Source organism: Nicotiana tabacum, chromosome 10 (genome assembly GCF_000715075.1).
Source record: "Nicotiana tabacum cultivar K326 chromosome 10, ASM71507v2, whole genome shotgun sequence".
Classification (NCBI taxonomy): domain Eukaryota; kingdom Viridiplantae; phylum Streptophyta; class Magnoliopsida; order Solanales; family Solanaceae; genus Nicotiana; species Nicotiana tabacum.
Window position 1 is genome coordinate 124109624 of NC_134089.1, and position 22361 is coordinate 124131984.

The window sequence follows — 22361 nt, forward strand, 5'->3', positions numbered from 1 at the left end:
TCCGATATATGAAATATATTTCAAGCCACAAAGCTCAACTTTCTATCTTTTTATTAATGTATAAAAATTTACTGTATTTTCTAATTTTTTACTCAAATTAAAATGTTATTTTATTGTTAGAGAAGACGTTCCTTACACATCTTGCAAATATAATGTTTAATTGTACAATCTTGAACCATATCGTCAGATATATACAAGTTAGATAGAAGTAATGCAATTATTTGGACAGATGGAGCAATTATCTGCAAGTATATATTTCTCCTCTAATTGGGACAGATATGTATGTATATTATAATTAGAATGAAAAAGAGACATTTAGCATCAGATGATAAACATCCTTATTGCAGCTTGAAGTGCTTTTTATTAATTAAAATCACATCAGAATCTGGAATTTTGGCTGGTGGCTGTCTTGCATCTTGATTGCGATGCCAGAAAGAAGACAGACAAGGAAAAATAAATAAATAAATAAATAAATAAATAAATAAATAAATAAATAAAGAATAAGCCACAAATATCTGTGCCGACTAGGAATCATTTTGTAATCTTCTAATCGTTCCAAATTTGAGCAGCATTAGGCAAATACGTGTAACCATAGTAAGTACCACGTTCTTGACTTATTACTTTTCATAAATTCATTTTATGATTTGTACTTTTGGTTTCTGATATTCAGACGCTTAATTCACCAAATGGTAAAGGAGCTATTAGAACCTAGTGGAAGTAAAGACAAATTATTTAGTACTGAAATAAAATAGGTAAAAATTAATCGCACAGGATATTTACATCAAATTATATTAATTTACCATGAATAATAAGTAATAAAATAAGTGAGAAGTTAGTACACATCCTATGATATTGACCAGGAAGTAAAAGTAGGAGCATCTGAAATTTTTTAAGATGGTCGAAAATCTCAATACAACATTCTTTAATTTTGACCATTTTCCTGAAAAAGGCTTTGCATATCAACTGAAGCCTTGACTGATACCATTATCGCTTTGAGTCTTTGCATTTTCAGGATAATAATATTAGTGAGAATTTATGAAGGCTACAAATAATTGTAAGTAAAAGCCTAAAGATTCGTGTCCAAGTATACACACAGAGCATGACCAACAGAAAAACAGTCAATTGTAATGTATCTTCTACACGAGTATGTAATATTTTCAAGACTTCCACTTTGCTACAAAATGTTTTTACACCCTAATTGAAACATATGATAGAATAAAAGATTTCTTTGTGCATTCAGTATTAATGCCTAGTTAAAAAAGATTTACTGTAAACTGTGCTAAACAATAGCCAGAAAAACTTCAAGAATTTGATGCTTTCTTCCCTGCAAGGATCATTGAAATCTGGAGACCTCTACTGAAAGCCTGGTTGAAGAGCAACCGTGTCTGGAACTCTGATACAAATGGGAACCAAGACAAAACAACAATTGGCGCGAATATGAACAGTCCCATAATGCATTCGTATGCCCTTGCCAATTCCATTACTGAATCCCAAACTCCGAGCCCCTTAAAACATGGTCTGCATGCCTGACCAATCTTTGAACATGAAGAAAGAGATTAAGTCACAAAGGAATATATCACAGTCAGATGCTCTTACAAAAAATTTACTATCTTTGAAAAATGTTAATTTCAGCTTCTTCTGGTGACAGCTTTAAAACATGCTAGTCCATTAGCTGTATGACTTGACAATAGAATTTTCACTTCATTCTAGTAGCTTATTGGAGAAAGAGATTCCATGAATTGGAAAACAATATTAAGAGGGACATTGGATAGTAGATGAGTTAAAGTCGACTTACATTTCAAAGTAAACCAAATTGAAAGAATATAAGATGGGGGATTGTTAGAAGGGGATCCAGGATTTAAGCTCTAGGGTTCAACCTTTAAGATTTTTAGTATTGAACTCATTGTATTTTTAAGGTTAAGGGTTCAGACCTACTATTTGTTACAATTTTACTACAATTTTGTTATTGACCGCATCAGATGAACCCGGCGGCATAACACTCCATCCGCCCTGGAGATTGTAAATTTAAATTTTGCTATTTCACCACAGCCCGAGAACGTACCATATTAGCAAGTAAATAGAACAGTAATGATGATCCAAATGATATGCAAAAGAAATGAACTTACAAGAAGAATGCCCCAGCCTGTCGGTACAAAGGCAAGAATGGCAGCAAATAGATCAGTTATGGTGAGGCCACAAACAACAAATAACACGGTCATGACAGATACAAAACCAAGGAATAGAAGTGCTTTCAGAATTCTGAACATGAGCTGAAAATCAGTCCCAAATCTTCGTCTGCCCATTGATACCATCTATAGCAAGCAAGATAACAAGAAGCAGCATCAGAGAAACACATTTAGGCCAACATAAGCATATGCATAGTTGTTTTCATAATATTTCGCACATCGAGTTCAAGCATATAGAAAGGTGGAATATGAATTACTCTGATAGATACTGTCGATGAAGCAGATATTTTGCAATTGAAAAAAAACTAGATATTCTGTAAATAGACATAACTAGGAAAGATATAACTTTGCAATCTGGCTTAACCAAGACCCTGTATCTAGCTGGGAACAACTTTTGGAAGGTGTCTGCTCCTTAGTTACATATATAATTTTTGTATCTGAGCAGTCACCATTTTACTCTATTGTAATTTTTGTCTGCATCTACTTGATGCCTTTTAATGAAAGCTCTATTACTTCATCAAAAAAAAAAAGGAAAGATAAAACTTTGCAATCTGTTGAAACAGCATTTCACTCCCATTAACAGTAAGACTATGGTAAATGTGATTCCTTCGGCCACTTCCTATATATTAGTTTAGTTAAGTTGTAATGTGTCAAGCACGTTAAGAGGTAAATACCTTTAAGACGAGAAGAGCGGTTAGCATAACAAACCAAGAAAGTCCATACACCTGTATGAGATGATTTAATGGAAACCATAAGACTCTTCTCCAAAAAGGAGAAACAAAAGTTAAAAGGAAAGAATGACAAGTAAAGCTCTTACCAGTAAACTTCTGCTGCCATGAGCTATATCAAGATGATAGACAATTCCATATTGGTAAATAAAAAAGCGGAAGGAAAGGATTATGTCAATCACTCTACCCCTAAAATTTGTGTGTTTTAGATGTTCCTGCTCTCCATTCCACCAAGATTCCCAACTTTTATCCGGCGATATCCCAATACCTCCACGATTTCCCATCCACCTCTTCCAATCTGTCCAATCATCTACCGTCTTTTGCCAGTCGAAACCAGATGGATTGAAGACAAAAGGAGCAAACAACCAGGAAGCTACCAAGAACCACATTGAAATAGTAACAAACCAATACAACTGTGAATCGCGATATGATTCCCCATAAACTTCATAGACAATTAACAGCATAAACAGCTCAAGCCCCTTGACAAAGTGACTGCGAGAATACATCCTGTAGTTATCTGCGTACTTTGCATGAAAAACAACAAAGCCACGACCAGTAGCTCGATATTTAGAACCTCCATGCAAGATTGTTCTACCGTAATAATGTGCTTTTGTTCCGAGTTGGAATGTAAAAAATACAGAAGCAAGCTGCAGCTGCATAATTATAAAATCACCCAGGGCTGTGCGAAATCCTCTCTCCAACCCAATTTCCATTACCATAGGGAGTACAAGCAATAATCCCAGCTGAAATACAGACGACGTAGCCATAGCCTCTTCAAGAGCTTTGGATTGACGAACTGTAGGATCCTCCAAAATTCGCTTTTCCAACCCACTCAAGACCATATATAAGCGTCCATAGAGAAAGACATAGACAGTAAGCACAGTAACCTGGAAAATTTAGACTCCAGAATAAAACTCCGGTTGCAGCAGAAATAAATGGCAACAACAAGCTTGAAACTGAAGGAGACAGAAGCTCAATTTTTTTCGAGGACTGGATAACTACTACTAGTTTAGAAACAAGAGAAAATAAAAGTATCTGGACTTCCTTGAAGATAACTAAAGGCAAGGAAACCAGCAGTAGGAGTAAGTACAACATAGTCTGCATAGAGAGCTCAATTCATTCACATGAATGAAATACTTGACACATGAAGTCCAGTTTTCACCATTTAACCAAGTTTATGATTTTCTATACAGCTGAAGGAATTAGGTTAGCTTTTTAATCAAAATTAATCTTTCATATAGTACAGTAGTAGAGCTGCAAGTCACAAGCAATAAATGCAGGGACAAGCCCAGGACTTATTTTCTTTATCCTATTTTGTATTCCAAATACTAGAACTATGATCTGATGGTTAAATAATTTGTTACTCAGAATTGTGTCCTAAATTTGTTTATTGCATACTCATGAACAGATACAAAACGTTCAGAAACAAAATGTGCAAGGAGCATGAGGCTTCATGTCTGTACTAAATCATGAGCCCCAGTACATAGTTTCATGGGTCCTAATTTCTGATTTTCCCCCTTCTGTTTTAGGAATGCCGGAAGATAGGGTATTAACAAAAGAGAGAGAGAGAGAGTGAGAGAGAGGATGATATGTCTGAAATGGGGAACCACTCTCTGGGGCTGTTTGGATAGCACAAACACACAAACTGCTTGAAGCAGTTCTAAACATTCATCTCTATCAAGATAAACAGATTGAAGTTGAAATAATGTGCTTTAAAAATTGGCCTCTTAAATGTTTAAGCAAAGTTCACTACATAATCATCAGCGCTTTATCAAGCCTCCAAAAAAAAATAAAGAGACGCTGCACGAATCTATAAGTATGCGCTTTTCTGTTACATTTTGTTTTTTATTCATCAACTTCTTTCATATGTGCGTTCCAAAAATTTTATTTCTCATTACTTTTCTTTGGTAATATTTCAGCTATATAGATAATGTCATGCATCAGTTATGCTATATCAGCTAGCATTGTTTACTCGTGCAAAATATTGTTGTTGACTTAGTTTTTTACCACAACAGCTAGCCAGAAACCCTGCCTGATTCCATCAGTCAGATAGTCAAAAGATTTCATGTAATGAAGTGTATGCATAGAACTAAGAGCAGTTTGCATACCATGCTACTGAAGTAGAAACCAACTGTGGTGAAGTAGAATGACAACATCCTGTAGAAGTCAAATCGACGCCCAAGCCTATAGACATCACGGCTCAGTGTCTGTTCTCCGTTTCCATTTGCCACCTTTGCCTCAAATTGAGAGATCTGATTCATCCCCACATCACGACCCTTCCCCACTTGGATGTATTCATGATGTGTTACGAATCCTCCTCGTAAAGTTGAATTATAACCTGAAGATGCACCCCAGTTAAGTACCCAAAAATGCCGTAGCACTGTCACCGTTAAAGAATACTATCTCACCTGAAAAAATATCTTCACTTAGGTTAATTGTTTTAGAAGCTTTACTAACACCACCCCTTGTTACATGAAAGATTCTGTCAAAAATATCAGGATGACCATAATGAAATCTTACCCTGTGAAATTTAAAAAGAGTAAAAACAAAAGTTATGAGTCAATCTTTGAAAAGAGAGAAAATCATAACAATAAAGTAGCACGAGTTAATTGCAATTAAAATAATGTAGTAACCATTTCACCACAATTGGAATAAAAGGTATGCTCGCAGACAGTTGGAAAGGCAAGAGGCCACAGGAAGAAGCATCAAATAAAGCTTCTAATTAATGATCTATATGTAACGAACATTAGCAGCTTCTGGTAACCTACTCTGTATCAGTGGAGAACCTACTTCATTTGAAGGTCAGTAAGAAGACTCACCTTAATGGGTTTGCCAAAACTCTTTGTCCAATGGTTACAAAACTGGTCTCCTGATTGGACATGAACCAAGCAAGCGAAGAGACACTACAACACAAAGGACACAGTAAGCACTTCTATAACAATGTGAGCAATCAAGGACTTGTAACATCAAATATTGCAAACCTTCCGGTAAAAATATGCTCCCTTAAACCTAGTATTGTCGGTTTTCGCTGCCTATGAGGCTTCAAGAATTCCTCCAATACATTCCTCATCTTGAAAGCTTCTTCAAAATAATTATCCTAGAAGTAAAAGGAGTAAGACTCCTTGTACATTATATTATAATGAAGAAGCAGAAAAAATTGAAACTTACTTGATTCATATCTATGGTTTGTAATGCCTCTCCACGAGTAAAAATGATGGCATGATTTTGATTTTCAGGTTTCCCTTCCCCAATTTTAGGAGGACCAGGAAGCTTGATACGGTATATTTCCTAGAATGGTAGCACAAGAAAACACTGCTTATTCCAGTTATATGAAGACAGAAAGATCTTACTTCAGTAAGGAAAACTTTTGCGCAAATAACAAATCATTGAGAAAAAAGCATTTGTTAAAAAAAATTCTTTGTTTTCCTTCGCAGACACACTCATACCTCATCCAATTTATCACCTCCTTTCACCAGTACGGAGTAGTAAACTTTCTCGGACTTCCCATTAACAGTTTCATCACGCTCATCTATGTAAGCAACACGCAAAGATGGATACCTGAAAGGTTGAGAATAGAATTAACAATACCCCCTATTTCCAACTAGTGGAGTACTCAGATATTCCAACTTACGTCAACATGAGATTCAGAATATTGACATAACAACTACGGTCTCGCTGTTCACTGGATTTCTTCTGAGCACCATAGATTTGACAAGACACAACATAGGTGAACTTCAGATCTGCCAATGCCTGTGCACGCTCCTTCAGTGCTCTGTAATCTGTTTGATTCATATCAATGATTCGATAACCTCCAAAAATTGCTGCAAAGTAAAGAGTAGATAGTTAGCACCAACCACATCCAACTCACAGTCTCACGTATGTATCAGTACACAATGAAACAAAAAGATTCAAGTAGCACCTTTGTCCTCTGCAAAATCTAGAAAGTACTGAAGCTCAAGAGCCTCCCTGTAGTACATCATTCCTCTCACTGGAATTTCACGAGCACAATAGAAGAAGAGAGCATAGTTGAGTGAAAACAAAATATACTGTCAGAAGTTGCATGAAATATCAAATATGTTATTGCTATTTCACCTGTCCTTGCAAGTGTCTGTCCTCTGTAAGATACCCAGTAACGAATCAATTCATTCCTGTCTTTATTTAAGCATCCCATCTTAGGATCATTGATGCGGTCCTCAAAATTTTTCCATTGATCTATTTCATGGCCAAATAAAAACAACTAAATTTAGTGCTTTATCTGTGTTGCAATGCGATACAGCAATTAACAAGCCACAGATTACACACTCACCTGGATATATCTTCTGAAGGTAAAACAGAGTGGTAATACCATCCTCATTTTCCTTGTTAAGTTCCTCATCAGAATAGAGAACATCTTCATTATAGTAAGGAGTTAAGACACTGGACATTAAACAAAAATATTAAAATCAGTTCTGCATTTGCAGCACACCAAGCAGACACGTCGTTGCAACATGAGAAAATAGTATAAAACATGAATATCAAGCAATATAAGATATTTAGAGGAAGAATTTAAAAGTAACAAGCATGGTAAGTAGAGAATTGGTGTTTTCAGAACCAATCAAGTGAACAAACGAAAGAAGAAGTTTCTCAAGTGCCTGTTGTCATTCATTTAATATATGAAAGTGAGTCCCCATATTTTCTACAAAAATTTCTTTTCTATTGTCGTTTTTTCCCCTCAAAATCCTCGTACCACAGCTGTCAAATATCTGTACGGTGTCTGTGTGTCCATAACAGAGGACAAGCATCTGCTGATAACTGCTTTTCTAAACCTATTAATAAGGGAGTGTACTCCCTTTATCCCCAAAACTTGATCTGCTCTTCTTTTTAGTCATTCGTAAGGAACTCGCATTTTATCATTATAGAAATAATTTCTCTGTCCAATGTTCAATGTATTATAATCATACAGTACTCTATATCATGCCATACTTGATATCACAATTTCAACTAACTACTCAGACTTCAAACTATGGTTTTAAGTACTACAAACTCAAAATATCATCTGTACAAACAGTTTACTCTTAGTTTCATTTTTAATTGGAACAGTGAGTTGAAAAATGAAAGAGTGAGCACTTTCCTCTACAATTAAAGATCCATTCAAGCTGTATATGGAGCATAATAGTGGACAAGCATCTTCTAATTTACTGTTCACTTAAAACTGTAAGTTGGAAGATGCTGAATCAGCATTCAGCCCATCAGTAACAAATTCTATAAAGGTTTGCTTTGTCACTACAAGATTCATTTGTCAAACTACCACTTTAGCAGTGTGGCAGACCAACATAACTTTAGTTCCTGATATATAGCTTTAGGGATGGCAATGGCAATGGCAATGGCGCGGGGCGGGGCGGGTTTGAAGCTTATGCGGGGCGGGGCGGGGGAACTCTGATGTGGACGTGAGTTGGAAAATAAAAAATGTTAAGCGCGGCGGGTCAAAGATTTCAATCTTTTTTGGTATTCAGGAGCCCGCTGGTTTTTCGTATCTAATGAAGCCAGCCATATATTATCACCATTAAACTGATTTTATCTCTAGTTCCTTACAGTTTGTATAATATAATATTGTCACATAATCTATTGATCATAATCACCCTTAATGAAATCTGTACTCCCAGTCTACACAACGAATACGAGAGAAAATTGCTTTGGTTTATTAACTCTAAGGAATCAATCATGTACAGGACTGGAATATGTTGTCCTATTTTTCTATTAGTTTGTTTTCTTAGTTTTCAGTTTAATTGTTGGCGTCTTTATTGGTTTTAATTGGTTGTTTCAAATTATAATTTTCTCTGCAATATGTAAAAATTATTATATTCTTGTAAATTAAATGTTATCTTAAAGAATTTACTTGATAAGTCTAAAGGAGTTGGACAAGAAGTTTTTAGGAATGATAAATATTAACTTCATAGATACTTCATTTTTTTAAAACTTAAAACAGAAAAATCCAACCGAGATGTTAAAATTTGAATTTGATAAATAACAAAGTGAGAAAGAAAAGAAAACTTAAGCGGGGCGGGTTTATCTGGGGCGGGGAGGTTTAAAAACTGAAAAATACTATGTTTTGGAGGGGGGGGGGGTTAAGCTCAACCCGCCCCGCGCCATTGCCACTCCTATATAGCTTCAGCAATGCTGCATAAAGAACAACATCTGGGGAATGCTTCATAAAATTCACCAGCAAAGCAATAAAGGTCCTTTAATTCTAGCTCAGAACTAACCTGAAAGAAAGCATATTACGAACTTTTGGAGCATCTGGCATTTTCATAAAAAGGGAGTTTGCGAAAAAGGTCATTCGACGACGAGCATCCAAATTCGTTGGCACATTAATTGCAGATTCTTTCACAGTCAACAATAAATTAAGCCTGATAACCTATAGAACAAATGTGGTACAGAAGAGCCAGATAAAAAGCATTAGTAAGATATAAGAGCGTGATTTAAAGAATTAACAAAGAAACAAAGCTCAGATTTCAAAATACCTTTTCCCTCCAAGATCTGTTATGAGTAAGATAGATATTTATCCTTTCAAATATCTGCTCCTTTCTGTCAACCTGGTGAGCTCTCTCCAGAATTCTAAGGGAAAAAAGAAAAGAAAATACAAATTGTACATCAAAATTGAAGATGCTCGTTACAATGCAGACTTGATTGCCTAAATCTCGTGTCCTCTGAGAAAACTACTTTCTGTCAAGAACTTACTCATGGCCATCAACCATAACATCTTGAATGATAATTTCCATGATATCTTGGATAAGGTTAATCATAGGGGATCTTTTCGCCTCTTCATCTTCATAATCAGTCACCTGTAAGTACCATATTAAACACACAGAACGTACTAGCAGACAACTCAACGTCCAAAATTTCTTCAAAAAGCAGAAAAATACAGAAGGAAGCAGTTAGAACTAGTTAGTTGTGTTTGTACAAATACATGTATTGCACTAACCAGCAGATTCAAGAATCTCTCCAATTTATCATTCAGTAAGGGCAACCCACTCATCCGAAATTTCCTTAAGAACCTTCTTTCTTTTATGCTGTCATCTACTTCTTTGCGTATCTGCTCCACAACCCTATAAAAGAGACCAAATTCCAAGTGGTCATATGGCTTCTTCGCGACAAATTACGGGAAAACTGTATGACAAGTATGGACCTGAACCTTCAGCATTAGATAGTCCGAAAAATAAACAAGAAAATAGTACTTGAAAATGCCTTACATCTTGTCATCTTTGTTTTCCAGAATGCCGACCAGCAAATATCTGAGTGTCTCATAGCATTCAATCACTGCAGAGCGCATAAAATCATCACTTTTAATCTTCCGGAACAGGTCAGCATCTTCTTTTCCCCTGAAATCTTTTGCCATATCCAGTGCTATCGGAATCTAATAAGAATCAGGTGAAAAAACTGAGCCAAAAAAGGAATTTCGCAATGATCTTAAAATAAACAACAGGAATCAAGTATCACCTTACTAGCGAGCAAGAAAGGAGGCCACTGAATAACAGAGACTTCACTTGATGAATAGGGTACAAGAAGCAGATCTCTTTCCCTGGAAGTTCACAGCAACAAAGGAATCACCAACTTAATTTTAAAGTGCATAACTACCAAAATCTATTCACTAAGTTCGGAGCATAATGAACTTCAGGCATAGTCCCCACTTATGGTTGATGAGATCCTCCATCCGCAAGGAAAGTATGAACTCATTCCACATCTGAGAGAACTTCGCAATGTTCTTCCTTTCCAAAGAATCATCCTACCACAGTAACACAAAGTTCAGCAGAACTAAAAATAGTTAAAGAAGGACAAAGGATTTGTGATGATGCAAGAATGTGGGAGCATCAATTTGCATATATAAGTAAGTGCTACCTGATGTCTATGTTTTCTTTCAGCTTTTGACGATGGCACAAGACGTTCACTAAAAGCTGAAGGAATTGACTCAAACCGTGATCGTAACATCCCTAGAGTCCTTATCTGAAAAACAAAAAAGTAGAAATAGGTAACAGTGTGACAATTTTTTTCAAGAGGAACCAGAATAATTCAGTCCAAGAAATAATTCATCGCTTCAATAGAATTAACCAACCTCGCCGAGGTGGCTGAATGCACCATAGATCCCTCCAACAATTGTAGAGAATATAGCATACCAAATTTGTGTGTCCATGAAATAGACCTACAGGCAATCCACATCTCTTAGAACTCAACATCAGATTGTCATTCTCAAGTGGTTTTTCTTCCATAACTTACCAGAAGAATTGGCGCCCATATGACAATCACTACTCCAATGTTATGTGGCACTGAATAATATTCAAATTCGAAATGATTAAGCACATTTTGGCAACAAAGCAAGGTCAAAGATTTCGGACAAAGACTTACTATGTGGAAAGAACTCATGCCAGTCAAAGCTTGTGACTCTTATATCCATAATTGTCTTGGTAGGCTGCACTAATGGCAATATCTGTAGGGAAAGGCAAAAAGAGACACGGAGGAAACAAGAACAATCCAATTAAGAACCATCACGTACTGAAAGGACAGAGAGATCTGAGGAAAATTGAAGTTTCAGCTTGACTTTCATTCATTTTCTTCTTCTTGAAGAAGGAAACGGAGTGGATGCTTTTGTCAATTGAAGTTGCAAATAACACCGTTAGTCTTAAGTAATGCTTCTGAAGCAGTACATATTAGTCTATTGAGATAGAAATTGGTCTAAAAAATAATTCAGAATTGACATTAAAGTGCAACATCAAAAAAACTGATCCCTAACCTTGTAGTGCAAGCCAACCATGCACCATAGTTTCTAAGAACATCTTAGTTTGAACAGCTAGAACCAAATAACCAATACTCCTAAAGGGACAAAAGGTGTCGCAGATAGAGTTGAATAATGTGTGGAAGTCCTTTCAGAAAAGCCACGTTGAAAGAACATAACATGACGGTTATGCGGAGGTAGAATGCAACGTGGACAAGTCTATTCACAACAGTCTAATGATGTGGCAATCCATGTCGACAGTATCATTAAGACAACCTTTTGATGACATAGCAGTTACGTCAGAATCACGTGGATTGCATGTTATGTAGGAACCCACGACAGTTATACAAGTTTTCGTTTACATATTTTTTTAAATTTATTTTTTCTCACATGTGGAATAAGGTAGTCATAAAGATAACCACTCCTCAGACATGCTAAAATGGATTTACAAGGAGAAAAGGAATAATAGAGCTTAAGGAAAAACATTACCTCAACATAGTAGCTGAATGCGAGCTTGCTAATGATGAGCATGATCCAGAAGAGAGTGTACCTGAGCAAATAAAATGAAGGAATGAAATGTTAGATCAGTTCGCTGCACCAAACATGATTACGAGTATTCACTAATCACTACAACCCATTAACCTTGCCCCACATCCACACACAGAATACGAAAAACGAATACGAAAGGAACAGAAGAATAGAAATGCTATCCAACAAGACTTGTTTATATGTGTAAAGATATAAGACAAATGAGTTCTTACTTTAAAAGGGAGAACATGTCTTCGTGCATGCCTCTTCCAACATAAAGCTTAGGCTGGAAACACTATAGCTATTAGACAAATGTGACAGAACTGTCCATAAAAGTACCAAAGCATAAATATGCTGACCTGAGCCCACCACATAAGGAGGGTGATGATTCGCCAATTTGAACGCTCCATGGATTTCCGCAAGAAAGGGAAGAAAAATAGAAAGACAGCCAATATCTCTGGTATCAAGTAAATAGCAACACAGTAGTAATACAGTGACTCATTTTGAATATAACCTCCCAAATTACTCAAGATTCTCAAAACTCCCCCTGGATCCTGAACAGACTTTGAATAAGCAACAGGCATGACAACAACCCAGAATGCGGCAAATGTAAATTTCAGAAGGTAGCGAAGAATCTGGGTAAACTTTAAGCTCCTCCAAGCTCTCAAACTAAGAATTATGTCCAAAGTAGCTGCAGAAAGCACATATCGATGGACCAACGCTCAGCTTCCAAATGAAATACAGTCACTATCAAAAGTGGTAAAATCTAGATGCACTCCTTACACTTTCAATAAAAGAGTTCCCGGTGGGCGATAAAGAAAGGAAATTAAATAAGGTAATGCAAGTACCTCTCAACGCATTAAGAATAGCAGCAGTTATGAAAATGCTCAAGACGCTTTTGAAAACATCCGCGTCAAAAATCACGGACAAAGATCCTGACTGATTCCACGCAATGATAACCATTGCCTGAGAGGGAGTGAAATGAGATCATTACAAATATTTTATAAAGATGACATGAGCTACAACGGAACTTCAATATATTTGCAAGTATAATTTTTTATATTGTAAAAACCCAAGCACCCAACTCAAAATAATGGCAACGCATGTTTGGCCCTTAATATTTATTAACCACCTCAATATCTTCAATAAAAATATTCTTATTCTTAACAACACCAGAACAAGAACTCATAACACTCTAAGTGATCAGGTAACTGTCAATTGGAGGACTTACTGTGGACATGCAAGGTAAATATATGGCATACCATGTGTCAAGTTAACGAATCTGAACTCTTCAGTCCAGTATCCGTTAAATTCAATGCCAACCCAGAAAAACAAACCCCAAGAATTCAGCAATAGTTACACCAATAAATTTCGACTCTAATCATCTAAAATACATCAAAAAGATTTAAAGAAAGCTATAACATTCGCCTATGTGAGCTTTGCTAAGCAGTGACAGACTTAAAGGAGGAGGCCGCATATGATAAATTTCTAAGAGTCTGAATAAAGCGGAATGAACTCAGATGATTCATCCAAACAATCCCCACTAGTTCAGAATCCAGGGCTCAGTCGATCGATGCCTTTTTCGTTAATGACCGCGCTTTAGTTGTGTTTTGCCCTTCCCAACAGACTTTAGCCTCTTTTTTGCACTTTTTGCCTTTGATAACACTGCTCTTCAACCGCAAAATAGCCAAGGGTGGATATTTGAATAACTATACATTTCAGTGGCATCTATATTGAGATTTAAATTCTTAGTACGCTTGGTTTTCTAAGTACTGCAGAAGAATAACGGATTATATCCAATAAAATACTAGAACTATCTTGAAGCACCAGATCCCTTAACATTTACTGGGGAATGTGTAGCACTCAGACCTGCTGAGTAGTTCCATTTCCAAAGAGTGCTTGTACTAACTTATAATGGTTGTGTGGCCTTACTATATCTGTTTTCTCCCATCCCTTGTAAATATGTTCCCACACAGTTTATACTACGAAGACAAGGAAAGAAGAGCGTGCAGATTTTCAAATAAAACATAGCATACCTGAAGTGCCAATATAAAAAATATCCACATCCGGTCAAAACTCCTATAAAGGTGCCAAAAAGTTCGAATTTCAACAAAATTTGTCTTAGGCTTCCTCCCTCCAGTAGCACCATTATTATGTCCCTGATAATCAAGCTATGTTAGTCCAATTATAGAGAAACATGAGAGAATACTGTGTCTAAAACAAAGAAAATGTGAGGACAAAGTAAAGCCAAATTCTACAAGTTTAACAATTTCAGGTATTCTGAACGTCTTAGTTAACTTGCCAAGGAATGTTAGAATATTCACTTCGGAAGTCAAGATACCGACCTGCCAGACTTTCAGAGAAGAACAATTACGTACCTTCTTTTCTCCCGGAGTCAAGGATCATGTGTTCTTTTAATATTTTATTTTCCAGTTTTTATCTTTTGGCGTATTGGTACAGTAGAAAAAGTTCATTCTCCTTTTCCGCAGCTCCAAAAAACAAAGTTTGTCTAATAAGTTTAACATGGAAGTTATGAGTGAACACTTCAAAGCTAAGCATGGTTTATAAGAGAATGAATATCCAAAACAAAACAATCCTCAACAAGTGGAGCGCCTTATATTTTTAATCGCATTTAAAGAGCAACAAAATTCTCTTAGTTTTACACCTGCTATGTGGAAGTTGGAACTAACTCAAGCTAAGCACTCTTAGTGCTCAAACTTACTCGGGCAAAGAACTCAAAAAGAATGTACAGTATACAGTGGTTCACATGCTAAAGGTTTGATGACTATTTTTATTCTTAATGCGATTCAAAAGTGATGCAAATTGTTGAGTTCCCACATTGGTGGGTTAAGGGTGATTTGGTCTCTTTATATGGTCTAGGGAAATCCTCCCCTGTTGAGCTAGCTTTTGGGGTTGATTTAGGACCAAGGTCCAATTTTTTATCACAAAAAACCTACTCAAACTTACTTGCGTAAACAAATTTCTTATTCAAAGAACTTCACTTCCTATTTACATGCAATGCGTGAGTCTAAATATCTCATGTGAATGGGTTGAATTCTGGTTCAGGCTCAGGATGCAACATCATGTTAAAGAATCAAATCACCCAATAGAAAACCAATTGGCAGTAAGTGGCAGCCAAGATCTTGCCAAAGTAACTTGCGCTCTTCTATTTAACCAGATATATTCTTTCATTTTTAAATATATATAAGTACAAACGAATATAACATTCTTGAAGTATAATTAATTTTTCTGTTGAGGTAAGGCAGCAAGAGTTGATCTAGAGACAACATTTTATGATGGGATCTTGCAAACCAATATCATAACCTTATTTAAGGAAGCATAATTCAATACAATGGAATAATCTAGTGAATAAATTTGATGCCATGGAGAGTTTCGTGCTTCCATTAGTATACAGGAACCTCGGGAAGTTAATAGGACTTAAATATAGCTACCCAAGGTCGTCAAAACTACTAAATAATATCTCTTACACTATCTCTACAGACATGGTAATATATCTGATAAGAGACACATACCACATTTGCTTTAATTATTTTTTCTGAGTGCACGAAGAAATCAGCTTTTTTGTCCATTGGCCAACCTAGCTTAAAACATTTATCGGACCTGCAAAGGAAGAGTATAAGTCTCTTCTTCCTTAGCCAGCAAAAACAAAATTATAACGTGTTATACAATTGATTACCAAAAGTATTCATTCAGATCATCATAATTTCTCCATGCTGAATGGCTTGCTGTCCCACTCTGGTTTCTCCTAGCTTCCTTTTTCAGCAAAAATAATTCATATAAGGTGATAAACAACAATACTCTGAAGCAAATAGCACAAATATAGGAGTTACCTTACGAATGACTTCATAAATAGGGGTTACAACATCCCGCAGGAAAGACTCCTCGCCATGGGACACTGGTTGATATGCACCTCCACTGACAGGAAGTACATTTCCAAATAGTATTCCATGCATCTCATGTGCCATCTGATTTTTAGAAGTACAAAAAGCACACACACCAATCGAGGGTTACTTCTTATACAAATAATGTAGCGCTATTTCTGAAAAAGAACATGGAGAACAATCTCTACAATCCATCTGAAATACTTGTGTGCAATGTGTATAGAACTCTTGCATTACATGTGTGCAATGTGTATAACACGACTGGACAGTTCACTATGGAGAAATGATCGCATCAATCAAGCATCGCAAAACTGGTCACATTCCATGAAGAGGTCACACGGTAACATTTTACATGTTGTCACACTGTTCCTCTACGTCCACTTCACCCTTCCAAAAAAAAAAAACTAAGTGTCCCTTAAGACGTATTTATCTTGGTATTACCGTATTAGTATCATGTCAGTTCTTCAGTGTGTGAGAATAGTGCACATGAAATGGTCCACAAGAGACAACACAAGCAGTGATTGATGTAAACTGACCAGCAGATTCTATGTACTGAAGATATAGATAGATATCCAAGCAATCCAATATAATAATAGAGAAGCATTATCTCATCTGATAAGAAAGCAAACCTACATTATGGAAGATATAGCAAAGGCATTCTGGCATAAATCGTATATTTGAAGCTTCCCCCCATATAAGAAGATATAGGCCAATATAAAGAAGCTCCAACTGTAGCTTGTCACAACCCTGAGGAAACCTGAAACACAAGACGTTAAGGCCAAGCAAGAGAAAAATCGCTTCCTGTCCCATTTCTATAATACAATACTACTACCTGAGAATCAAATATATTTTTTACTTCGAGTATGACTTTTCAAACATCTTCTAAATATGTTTTAATTATAAAAATTGTGACTTATAGTACGTTTAATACAATTTTTAAGTATGTAAATTTAACGTAAGGAGTAAAGAACTGAGCTTCATATTTACGGCAGCAATGAGCAGGTTTGGAATCTGTACGCTGAGCTGATTCATTCACTTTAGGATGAAAGGAATAATGTATACATATTTTTTTTTGGAAAAATGAAAAAGAAGCAAATCAATTCATCGTATTCTAGGAGGTTGTGCTTGTAATTTCATAATCGCTACTCGGCTCACCTGAGGTTTGAAGGACAGTGCAAATATTTGCCCCATGATTCATAGTTTTTGAATATCTTATCCTTCAGCTGCTGAACTGTATACACGTCCAACTGCAAAAATGTTCTCTTGGACTCAACTTTCAAGAGAAAAGTGCCAAAAAGGTTGTCTGCTAAGCAGACAAAATAAGTAGAGACCTATATGCATATTTAATCAAACTGGCATAATTATTAAATGAGCAGATACACAGTTACCTGATTATAATTTGCATCTTCCTCCACACTCTTGTTTCTTATATCCATGTTTGCGAGTAGCAATATTAAGTGCTCCCTTTGATTTGCCACATTTGCTTTCTTGATTCCACATAAATCAGCAGCAAGATACAGTCAGATGAAGTTAGGAAATCTCAACTATCAGCATGTTGAAGGAAATAGTACTAGAAGCAATTGAAAACTGCTAAATGCCACATCTTTGTTCTAAGGCATCACAAAGAGTATCGAATGCAATTAACAGAACCAAGGCGAACTCAAGGAGGTAGCTTCCTGTAAGGTGGTATACATATTCCTGATATACTAAGGTATGCCATAACATATCTCACAGCACCCCCAAGTGCGATGCAATAGAAATTAAAAGAAATCACAGACTAGCAGGTGGTTCGATTTCAACAAGAGAGACTTGCAAAATGTAGGATTTCATCGAGGAAGAGTTTAAAGTACCTCTGAAGTTCAAACAGAAACTCATGAATTCATGTAAGCATTTTGGTTTCACATGTATTTGGTAAACACTTTTTTTTTTTGATAAGGTAATGTATTTGGTAAACACTCATTTAGTTAGTTGTTTTCTGGAGTGTTTTTTTTTATGTATTCGGTAAACACTTCAGAAAACAACTAACTAAATGAGGTCAGATAAGCTTTACATGTTTGAGATTTTTCTTTTCACTAGTAAATTCTGCTCATTTCAAACTGGACGTGACACATGTTTCATACAATTTGTTGATGATAGAAAGAAGAATTTATCCTGGTTTGAATGCACTGTTATCATCAGACAGCCAAGGGAAGATCCAGGCAGCTATGCTTATTAACTGAAGATATCTTCCGCAGCATTCTGTGGGAATTGGGTTCCAAACAAGTTCTACTCATAAGTCATAGTAATAAAAATGTCGGGAGGTGGTGGGTTTCAGAAAGGAGGTGGTTAAGATACAAACATGTTTCAATGAAACAGATTTCAGATACATGATTTTCTAGGTGGAATGAGTTGAAACAGTATGGAATGAACTTTCAGATCCAAACTCAACTTTAACCTTCAACTCCCGAAATGGTGACACCAACATCTCATTAACCTGACTCTGCTGTCTAAAACAATATAGCTTCAAAATGAAAATTTACACTGGCGAAGAGCTGAAATGAACATTAACTATTCATCCAGTGTCACCTTTTGTACGAGAGATTGTCACCGTTCAGAACTTGAGATTTTTTTGGTGTGAATGAAATTTTTGCAATACAAAGAAATGCAACAGCTAATGGCCACTTAAGCACGTTGAGACAATTAGTTTTTGAACGCCTGCCTAGAGAGTCATGGTCAGTACTATATTTTACCTGGAAGCCAAAGGCTGAAGCAAGCCATTCGAGTATATCATTGACTGACTTATCCTTGTCATCAGGCATTCTGAGAACAGGAAGATTATTCATATTTCTTATAGCTCGAAGAGCAGCCTTAATCTGATCAAGAAAGACAATTACATCAACCTTTCTATAATAATAATGATACAGAAGTACTCTTTAATCACACAAAAGGAGCATGCCAGCAAATGAAACTGAGATTAAAGCAAACTTCCATAAAACCTCAGGAAGTTCCATTATTGCCGGTTTGACCCCAACAGCATAAATAGGAAGAATGTTGTAGTGCTCATAGTATTCTCTTTTCTCTTCGACATCTTTGGCATATCTATGTGTCTGTGAAGAAAAAGACACTAGAGCTTCAAGTTTTCATAAGAGGGATAAGTACTGGAAAAGTCAAAGGACTACATACGAACACAGATCAAACCTCATCATCCACTTTTGAAGAGGGTACCACTGTCCTCAGCACATCATATAGCACACTTGCAATTTGATAGATCTTAGCCATCTCTTCTCTAATAAAGCAACCAAGGTCAATCCGTAATTAAATGAACAGCGGCTAAGAATTCCAAAAAGGTCATGAAATTTAGGTTGAAGTCTCACGGTTTCTTTGTTTGATGGCCATCTCTGATATTTTTCTCATAGAAATTCTGGTAGAATTTTTGAATTTCTCTAGGATCATTTCTTGCAAGTTGAGGTTGAGTTTCTTCTTCTTCCTACAATCAACAAAAACAGTACAAATTTTGCGTCCTGCTAATCATTGAGAGGATTTCAAAGCTTTTAACACTAAAGATATAGAACATGAACAAATTAAAAGATGAAAATGAACTACTTATTTACGGAAATAACAAATACGGGTACTGTCAAACAAACATGTCAAATGCAAAATATTTGTCACAACCACACAGTTTCAACACGTAAACAAGAAAATGGCAGGAACAGGCTTTAACCCCGAGGTTGAAGTAGTATGCACTCCAGACAATGAACACCACTAAAAGGAAAGAACTTGTTATTTTGGAACACATTGAGGCCATATCCCACCATAATGGGATATCAGTTGAATTGTGCAGATACTGGCTAAATGTGAAATAATGCCATGAATAGGTTTCAGGGGGAGCCTATTGTAAAACCCATCTGCTTAAGTCACTCCTCCATGTCAACTTGCGGAAGGTCGTTCCGTCCATATGGCTATACCAAACAACATGCGGGAGACTACACTTAAGAAGGGAGCTTTTTATGATGAAACCACAAAGCTTTAACTTGCATATGATGCCCCTACCCTTTCAAGTCTATGTAACAGGTATGTCTTGAATTGACGAACGCCACGCCCACTTGATGTTGGATCCATCCTATGAGCCTTTTCGAAAGCATGGAAGCGACCTAATTTAAAAATATATAAAAAGGAGGAATTGATGAGAAAGCGTAAATCGAATATCAGTGAAGACAATTACTAGCACCAAGTAAAGATAAGAGAGCATAATATAACATTGACCTCTCCTCAACATAACAACAACAACAACATAATACCCGGTGTATTCCCACATTATGAGGTCTGGGGAGAGTAAAGTGTACGCAGACCTTACCTCTACCGTGTGGAGGTAGAGTGGCAGTTTCCAAAAGACCCTCAGCTCCTGCTATATGACTAATCATGACACTGCATTGTTTCAAAACATAACCTAGTATCTCCAGTACTAACGGTCCACATATGATTTTTGCGCATCCAATCTCAGTTAAATGAAACCAAAAAAAGCATTCACGCCCCCCACCAAAAGTCTCCAACATAAACAGTAGGTGCTCTGGTTGTTAAGCATAGGAGGCATGGACAGTACACCGATTTAATTAGAGTCTCTCAAGTAATACATAAACATCATCTTGTGAATCCTAATGTATCTCGCATTATTGAGCAACTTTGAGGTGATCTTCATACAGACTACAAGAGAAGCCCGCTAGAGATTTTGTCAAGGCCACAATGCGAGATTGTTTTGCTGTGTTTCCCTCCCTCATAAGCCACAACTTTTGGGTGCCTCATAATGATTTTTTACTTGGGGAAAACACCAGCTGGAGTTTTCTTCAGCTCCTTCCAAGGCATAAAAGTAGAAATGCTCTCGGCAGCTTTATGCATTGTTAGTCAAACTAAGTTAAAGTAGCTTCAATATGACTGCAATTCAATAAATTTAGCATTCTAACTATTAGAACCAAACCTGATCAGCCCACAAGTCAAAACACTGATGTACATTTTCAGAATTCCACATCATGTGAAGTTGCCAAAAATCCTTGCCATGCCTACCACACGCCTTTATAACTAAATAGATAAAGGAACCGCATGGATGTTCTTTGTAATAAGTGTGCCTCGAATTACCAATTACTCATCCTATAAATTTTATGAGGTCCCATATGCACTAGTTGATTTCAGATATAACTTGAAAGATTTTCTATGTTTATATTTAACTTGACCGCTATAAAGATCCAAAGTAACCTGTTGTTGGTCATATAACTACAAAAACTAAGGGCTTGAATCTTTATTTTAAATTAAACATTAGGTGACTTCTTCTCATTTGCCTACGCTTTGGTGGGCAAGTCACTCGATACTTGTGCTGGTGGGAAGTAGCAGGTGCCAGTGGAATATAAAGGGGAGTGCAAGCTAGGCTGGACACCACCAGCATTAGAAAAAAGAAATCTTTATCTCAAATTTAAACTTTAAAATAAGAACTACGGACTTGAAATTAAACACACCCTACGAGAATTTTATTTTAGTTTATTATACCTATTGACTCCAAATGTAAGCTAAATCCTTAAGTGAATTTCCATGTTAATCATAAGGTACAAAAATTCCAATCAGTAGAACTAAATTATCAAATTAAAGCAGTCAGACATCAGAGAAGAAAAAAAAATTAAAAATCTATCAAATTTGCTTACAGAGATAAGCAACTCTAGGATTTTCTTTTTCGACTTCATTAGCAACACGAAGAATAGGAGCAATGGAGGCTAAGGAGGAAGGCACAAGTTCACTATCCAATGAATTTTGATCTTCACCGGCGGCAGGGTCTACCATAGTGGGGGCCTTGGAAACCCGTCTAGATGCCGTTCTAGGCGGTGGGCCCCCTTCCACCTTCGTTCCACTCGTACTCGCCATAATTTTCCCAAATTCTCTGGTTCTTTCGCCAGAGTAGTAGTAAAGAAAGACATAATTTGTGTATATATTACTTAGTGTTATGGAGATACTTTGGATGGAAAGTGGGGGCAAATAGGGAGGGAGGGGGGCTTTAGCTTTTGATTTCTCTATGAGCAAGAAAAGAATGTGACTGTGATAGAGTAGTAGAAAGATTTCAAACTTCTTTTTCTTTCTTTTTGTTGGAAATCTTGTTTGTATGCGGGTTTTTGGATTTGCTTTATAGCTTTAATGGTGTGATTGATGAGAGAGATATTGTTAAAGAAAGGGGAGAGAAGAGGGCGCACTTTGCTTTGCTTCGACCAAGCACTTTGATACAGACGACCAAAAAAAAGAAAAGAAAGCAAGAGAT

At 36.4% G+C, this 22361-nt stretch overlaps 1 protein-coding gene across 2 annotated transcripts; it reads right to left on the reverse strand.

The window, feature by feature from the left end:
* Positions 1-1055: 1055 nt before the first annotated feature.
* LOC107832287 (callose synthase 7) lies at positions 1056-22361 on the reverse strand. 2 transcript variants are annotated; one of them, XM_016660101.2, is made up of 42 exons: positions 21757-22361; positions 20120-20220; positions 19444-19556; positions 19268-19355; positions 19066-19176; positions 18820-18942; positions 17479-17577; positions 17246-17337; positions 16724-16847; positions 16040-16174; positions 15886-15962; positions 15722-15809; positions 14225-14347; positions 13037-13154; positions 12548-12879; positions 12422-12474; positions 12150-12210; positions 11294-11375; positions 11165-11214; positions 11004-11090; positions 10790-10894; positions 10582-10676; positions 10391-10472; positions 10144-10307; positions 9876-9999; positions 9632-9735; positions 9415-9508; positions 9157-9308; positions 7221-7330; positions 7007-7126; positions 6834-6902; positions 6546-6735; positions 6361-6472; positions 6083-6202; positions 5896-6011; positions 5734-5817; positions 5323-5435; positions 5023-5252; positions 3004-3801; positions 2861-2911; positions 2127-2312; positions 1056-1535 (listed from the first exon to the last, which is right to left on the reverse strand). In XM_016660101.2, the coding sequence occupies exons 1-42, from the start codon at positions 21971-21973 to the stop codon at positions 1302-1304; spliced, it is 5727 nt and encodes a 1908-aa protein (XP_016515587.1). In that variant the 5' UTR covers positions 21974-22361; the 3' UTR covers positions 1056-1301. The 2 variants fall into 2 exon arrangements, with proteins under 2 accessions (XP_016515587.1, XP_016515588.1); XM_016660102.2 differs by lacking the exon at positions 21757-22361 and adding an exon at positions 20424-20701.